Here is a 7,356-nt window from a genome sequence, read left to right as displayed (position 1 = left end):
CCATACTATAGAGTTACTTAAACCGTCGAGGAACTAAAAGGAAAGCAACACAAAAGTCAAAACCAAAATACGAAATAGAACTTTTTGAACTGTAACAGAGATGTGAGTTTGCCTAGATATCCTCCAAGTACCTCAAAAAATGACAGAGAAACTGAAGGCATCATAATTCTGATCCTTGTTTAACTAAAGAACTCCATGGAGTAAGCAAAAGAATGTACTTAGATTGTTAATCATAAATTATGCCGCCATAAATCATGCAGTTTGTTCAGACAATCTCAAAGACAAAATACAAAATTGAGTTCGTTAACACATCTAGAGATGTAATTCGCCATATCGCCAAAACAAGATCAAGTTGAAAGAAGTGTATGAACGAAGCGAGTAACAAAGAATGGAGAAATACTTAAGACTTACTCTCCTACTGTAAGTCCAAACCCAAATTTGTAATCCTTCTTTCGATGATCAAGCTGCAACGAAAATTGTACGGCGAAGATTAAATATTGATTTTGACCCCTAAATCATGGTTGGACTTAACGTACGCGCACAATGAACAGGACAATAATCAAACGGAGAATCTAAATTTTTTCCAAGTATATAAAGGTTAGAGGCATATGTAAAAATACTACCACACGTCCACACCTCTGAGGTACTGTGGCAAAAAATAGGCTTCCCTAGATGTTTCTGATAGATATAAACCTATAACAGAAGACTTATCCCTAATCTGTTCTAATCATTTCAGAACTAACCGAAGGTAATGCTTTGAATTGAATCTGTCCCAGTGGACTGCTGATGTCAATACCAAATTGCCGTCCTAGTAAAAAATCTTGGCTCAGATTGACCCTAAACTCTTAAGATTTTCTTTCATGTGACTTGTCTACGACTGACAACTCCTTTTATTTTGTCTATGAACTGATGTTAGATTTCCTTGACCTAGTTTTACATGGTAAAAGGTTCACGAAAAGGTGGGCAGAGAAGCCTAAATAGTTAACTTCCAAAGGGAAAGAATTAACAACCAACTGGGAATATGGAGAAAGGACATGCATGGGAGAAATAAAATGAATGTATCACCTCTGCGGAGAGAACAAAATTGAGACCCATATTAAGCCGTTCTTCCAAAAATGCAGCAACGCAGCCATTAGAATCAATCTTCCCACGTAGACGAGACTGTAAACAAGCACGACACAGAAAATTGATCACATAAATTTTAATCTTGCTAGTATAAATGAAGTCCATTTCAGTGGAGTTAGATATATCCTGAAATCTCATCTTCTATTCAGATTAACTTTGGTTTGGCATTTGGTGACGATGAAGAGATTAAGGAAAAAAAGTTTGTAACAGTAATCTAATAGGGATTAGGGACGAAAGAAAGAGACCACAAGCAAACAAGGTGATACTTAGTTTATAGCTTTAAGTTCGAAAGTGACTGTCACATTTCTAGGTGAGCCTAGTGAAGTATCCCACATCCGCCTTTTAAACACCATTTTGCATTCAACCTTTTCTTTTGCTTTTCAAAATTATTATTTATTACACACTAGGCAAGCAACAAAATACCTTGATAAGGGTACATACAATTACTCAATCAAAAAGTTCAGTGAACCACAAAATTATGCATCAAATTCAAAAGCAAAGACCAAGAGCAGAAAGGCTTATATCCAGGGTATTGGGTGTTGTAGGAGTTACCTGTCTGAGTATATAATCATAACCAACCGTCGTCGTTACATCCCCTGACATGCTGTTGTACATGAACTCTGATGCTAGAGAAACCTGTACAACAGAGAATAAATCCAAATTTCTAACCTTCCTCGGAAACAAGAGGAATAGCTTAAATAAACGGAACAGAAATTACATGACCAACTTTCTTACTTTCTCAGAAACCTTCTGAACATAGTTCAGAGAGAGCATCCCCGTGCTAGCAGCTTGCCCTGTTGCAACCTGTCAGGAGCAAACCAAAAATTTTCTTTTAGATAGGAGTTTAACAATGCTTCTAACCGCTTATCCAAATAAAATAATGGTCTAGAACGGAAGGAGTGCAATACTACTCAAATAACATAATCAAATTCTTAAAGTCCGATGCCCTCTCTAGTTCATTCTCTAAATTCTCCCTAGTACTCGGGTTCTTCGACAAATCACTAGACAAAAATCTACTGAGTCGAGAAAAGGATATTAGTCTACTCGTTTCAAAAACCAATTAACTCCCCGAGTAGGTCACTGAGTTAACCAAGCGGCCACCTCACAGCCCCACCAATAAATCGGTTTCTCTATGTACAAGTAGGGACTCACTAGATGTCTGATGATGCAAATTACTATTGATGTGGAAATATATTGATCTGGTACAAGATTTGGATTCTTTCGTATTAAAATTTTCATATGTTTGCGTACAAGAATTTTGTTAATTACATATATATATTATTTATGGCCACTTATACGAAGACTACTCGGTCCCACTTGATAGTCCACATTCGACCGACTAGCCTTCGCCTCCGCGTTTCAACACTATAGCATAATAATTAATAATGATATTAACAGATGACAGTAGTACAGAAAAAGTAACAGGTCCTGAACTGTGTGAACCTACCATCTGATCTGTGGCGTAACGTGCAGCAAAACCAACGCCTGACTTCCGTTGTTGACCGGCCCAAAACACTTCACTGCCCAGAGACAAATGTGGAGTGACGCTCTGTACAGGGGAGGAAAAACAAAAATACAACGCTTTAAGGTAACGATTGATCCAATATGAATGATACAAACACGATTCTATGTTCAATATAAAGAGAAATCTGTATGTGTGTTTAGTACAAGAACAAGTGCGTTGACAATAAATTTTTTTTTGAATAACTTAGTATTTGCACGAGAGACTCATAAACTATGTTTGACAAATTGAGTTCTCTTACTAGGATGTAACTCATTCCAAAGGAAACTCACAGAAAATTCAACCAGAATACCAGATACAGCCGGGACTTTCCTCTTCATCAAAAGAAATTCCCAGCGTGATACCGAGAGAATTAGAGATACACGTTCGCCTAAGTATTTGATTTTGATCATAACTGGATGATGTGTATAAGCATTTCAATATTATTGTTTCACTATCATGATAAATGACTAAAACAAAATCATCTAGAAATAACCATTTTCCCTTTCCAAAAGCAATAGTGAGCAAAAGATTAACATGACAGAAAGATGATTCACATCCCAGGGCCAGATCCTCCATTTATATCATGATGAGTTATAACAAATCAAACATCTCAGCAATTGAGAAATAAAGTAAGATTGTATTGCTGGGTGTAACAGTGTTGACTTTGAAAAGGAATTGTAGGATTCACTACGACTGAGGATTTATTCACGAAAAGGTGTCATGGGACTGTTCGAGACACAGAGAGACATAGGCCACGAAGAAATATGACACTGTTTAGTTACGAACACTGTATAACTAGCTCTGAAAGCACCTCTTTGGTGATTCCCAACCTCCAGATCACATATTTACACGTAAAAGTTATAAAAACAATAAAAATCATTAACTAAAGAGAGCCCAGCGGCCCCAGCCTTCCCTTATCATCACGAAACGGTAAACATAGAAGTTCATTAAACAAGGGTATATAAAATCACATGCTCACACGCATATGCGTAGACACCACACAGCCTCTGCAGAATTAAGTTTTGAGGTAGAAAATATGAAGTTTTGTAGTTGTGGGAAATACCTACTAGAAGGATAATGAGCCAAAGGAAAGATGATATGAAAGTTATGAAACCACATAAACGATAACCAGCTATCAACAGACACATGGTAATCAAAACAAAAACCAAAGCTCTATTACAAGGGTAAAAACGGGTTTCCTTTATCTTAAACAAGATATCTAGTCACCAGGTTGCTTACTTGGATGTAATTAGCGCCAAATAGACCACCATTGCCAATTTGAAACTGAGTTCTGAAATCTTTACCCTGTATGAAAAAGAAAACAGAAGTACAGAACTGCTCATTAGAATATTTTTCAATGGGAAAGGGTACCAGATCTTAGACCTAAGAACTTATCACATAAAGGTAATATGAAGATTTGGGCACATAATCCTAATAATTTAAGTTGGAGTTGGTATATATTTTTTATTTTTGTGATTTGTGAGACAACCATTTATTTAATGAGGATTATTCCCTGGGTCTTAAGACGAATTACGGATCAACCAATCAAAGGGAGGTGGGGTTCTAACAGAGGAGGTTCCAGCTTGGCGAGATAAATATTGGCTAATAACTTAGCATTTACATCTTTCTCCCAGAAACCATTCACTTTAGCAGTAGACTTGTATCTCAAGTTCTCAACAATATTATGCCAAAGTTTAAGGCACTCTATACAACTTATTACGTTGAATATCACCAAATCAGACAAAATGCAGTTAAATATTTTTTTTTTGAAGAATATGCAGTTAAATATTTTATTGACAGAGTGAGTCACATTAGTAGCAAAACATATTACTGTAAGTGTAATTAGAAGTAAAAATTATTTAGATGGGCAGCTTGAAAGAAATAAGACTATTAAGGGTAATCATAAGTAACAAAGAGTACCTTGTAATCGAGATTGGCCATGCCATGGGACATATGTGGCTCACCTGTAAGCTGGAGAAAATAGTGCCAACAAATTAAAAGACTTAGCTTAGGAAGAAACGAGCGAACACATGAGGGCGTTGTCCCAGAATATACACAAAACGAACTTTCAATTAAGCATCAATTACCTGAGCATTAGCCTTCAGCATTAGTTTTTCGGTCAGATCGCACTTGACTCTTGCGGTTAGTCTTCCATCAGTCGTAATCCTTCCCAAAAGCATTAGCTGTAAGTATCCATTAACGCCACACATAATTTTAAGAACATAAGAAAGTTGAAGGACTAGTAATTTGATGAAGGTGTGTGTTTTCCTTGTATCAATAAAAAATGATTTCTTATGAAATGGAATGAGCATGAAAGAAAGCTACCTTCGGGTCTAGGTAGTTAGCCCCAAATTCGTAGTTAGCAGTGGGAATTTTGATGGTCTCAGTTGACTGAGCTGGTACCTCCATTGGTCCCATGAAGACACTGTCAAGAAGTTGGAAAAATTAGTTATCACAATTCAGAAGCAAGAAGCATAACCAAAAGGAAACCTTTGTAATGTTGAATTATATGACAAAAAAAATATGTACCTGTGGCTGAGGAAGAACTTCTGATTAAGTCCCTTGGTGAAGTCAAAGCGCATGCCCTCAAACAGTTCCGGCTTCAAGGACACTGCAAAATAAAATTGTACATCAACAAAAGACTACCCGTAGAGGTATATTCTTCAACACGATTTATCCATTCATTTAAATGTCATTAAACATTTATAGCTTCAATTCGTTAAATATATCTTATTAAGATAACTTGACTAGGAGAAACGGATACATTGAATATAATGCCTTGGGTACACACAGGGCATGGAAATTAGTTCATTATAGAAACAATAACAAGTCAAAGCAATAAACAAGACAAAAAGCGAAGTGCTTGAGATATTTTCAAGATAGAAACTACTCAAGACTCCATTAAGGAGCCCTAAAAACTAGTTCAACTTGCCACACTAGCGTAGCTTGCCACTTGCCAATCTTCAAATCCAAATGAAGCTGACCCACCTATAATTACCCAAAGAAGCTAATACAATAGTAACAACAAAGTTAAAAAATTTATCAAGTAGTCATTCAAATCATATATATTTATCACTTATATTAATGATGCAGGAAGTAACCAACATTCTCAAATCAACCAAAACCCTCTAATCAAAACTACAAAGAACAATTTTTTTTTATGATAATCTCATTAAAAGGAAGAGATAACTTTTGTGGGATAACTATAATGTTAAAAACAGACTTTTTAAGAACAGGCAATCGAGTAGAAAACTCGCTAAGAACTTAAAATAGGTAGAAATTGAATAAGAAATAAAGGGAAGAATGAATACTCACTGTAAATTTCTCGATGGATTTCTTCATAAGGAAGGGGACAAGGGAGATTGAGATAATCGACTTTCGGTTCTTCGTTTTTGGGCTTCACTTCATTATTAGGGTGCTGAACTGGAGGAACGAATTCGACCTGGGATCCCATTTTTAGGGTTCGTAAGTTCTTCTTCTTTCTCTCACTCTCTGATTCTCTGAATCAGTAAAAGTTAAGATCGGCGAAGGAAACCAGTTCGATCGGTGGAGTAGGCTAATAAATAGAGAGGAAGAAGAGAGAGAAAGGGAGAGGCAGGAGGCCGCGACTTCAAGGGTTTATGAAGGGTTTACTTTTACCTACCTACGCCTACATTTACTTGAGTGTGGTTTCTTTTTAGGAGGGCGGAGCTACGGTGAATTTCCAAGGGAAATACACTATTTACTTCATCCCATGAGAAACTAGTTAGTCCACGGCTCTTTAGTGTAACGGTTGGACACTTCTCTTAAGTCAATGACTTGGTGGGTTCGAATTTCGATGGAAATAGTTTGCCATCAAACTAAATACTCTATTTAGTAAATTTGTTGGATTTTAGACCTCTTTCATTATGGTATAAATTAGGCGGTTATCGTGCTCATCACATCTTCATGAGGTTCAACGCCTTGTAACGACTAATGTAGATCTTAGTCGATTAAAAAAAAAAATTATTTAGCCAACAAGTGATACTCAAGTTAGTAAGTGCACCAACTTCGCAATGCAGAGGTCTCATATCTCATGGAAGTGCAAATCCAAGAATATTGAACTTGGGTTAAAGCATGTTTGTCAAGCCCGGAAGATGGACCTTGGAGAATCAAACCAATAATTATGGAGATAAAAAAACGAAGTTCGGAAACTTAAAAATTGTTCGTTTCTATTTTATCCGCAAATGGCAAATCAGGTAGCTCATTTGTTAGCTAAGAATGTCTTTAATTTAAACTTAGACCAGATTATGGAGATCACTGGGACTCCTAGTTGTATTTTAAGTCAAATTGGCGGCTGATATAGCCATATTTCTTTGAGTTCAAGTAGCTAATAAATTAAGGCATTAACCTCTTTTCATTAAAAAAAATGTCATTTAATTCGTCGCCTTTAGGCCATTTAATCTCGTTGGCCTTTAAGTCATTTAATCTCGTCGAGCTTTAGGCCATTTAATCTCATCGGCCTTTAGGCCATTTAATCTCGCTCAGCTTTAGGCTAGTAGTAATTCGGCAGTTATCAAGTTTATCACGTCGACACTTCGTATCGACGTATCAATGTCTTTGTTAATACCGGCCCTGGCCTAAAGCGAACAAAGCCTCGCTTTGGGCACTCAAATTTGGGGGCCACATTTGGTTTCTTATCATTAAGGTGCCTATAAAGAAAATGAAGCAAACTACGTCACAAAACTTGGAAAGGATCACGTCCATCT

General features: G+C 36.6%; 1 protein-coding gene across 1 annotated transcript; it reads right to left on the bottom strand.

The window, feature by feature from the left end:
- Positions 1–201: 201 nt before the first annotated feature.
- Positions 202–6,373, bottom strand: LOC147545393 (mitochondrial import receptor subunit TOM40-1-like). Its single transcript, XM_086634321.1, has 11 exons — positions 5,945–6,373; positions 5,159–5,240; positions 4,955–5,054; positions 4,717–4,812; positions 4,550–4,600; positions 3,869–3,934; positions 2,573–2,674; positions 1,861–1,929; positions 1,678–1,761; positions 1,066–1,161; positions 202–464 (listed from the first exon to the last, which is right to left on the bottom strand). Exons 1-11 carry the CDS (start codon positions 6,081–6,083, stop codon positions 408–410), a joined length of 942 nt encoding a protein of 313 aa, XP_086490447.1. The 5' UTR covers positions 6,084–6,373; the 3' UTR covers positions 202–407.
- Between the last annotated feature and the right edge of the window lie 983 nt (positions 6,374–7,356).

Source organism: Eschscholzia californica, unplaced genomic scaffold (assembly GCF_041429995.1).
Source record: "Eschscholzia californica isolate CP2 unplaced genomic scaffold, dmEscCali1.0.p SCAF_4, whole genome shotgun sequence".
In the NCBI taxonomy this organism is placed as follows: domain Eukaryota; kingdom Viridiplantae; phylum Streptophyta; class Magnoliopsida; order Ranunculales; family Papaveraceae; genus Eschscholzia; species Eschscholzia californica.
This window is presented reverse-complemented; position numbering and strand designations above follow the sequence as displayed.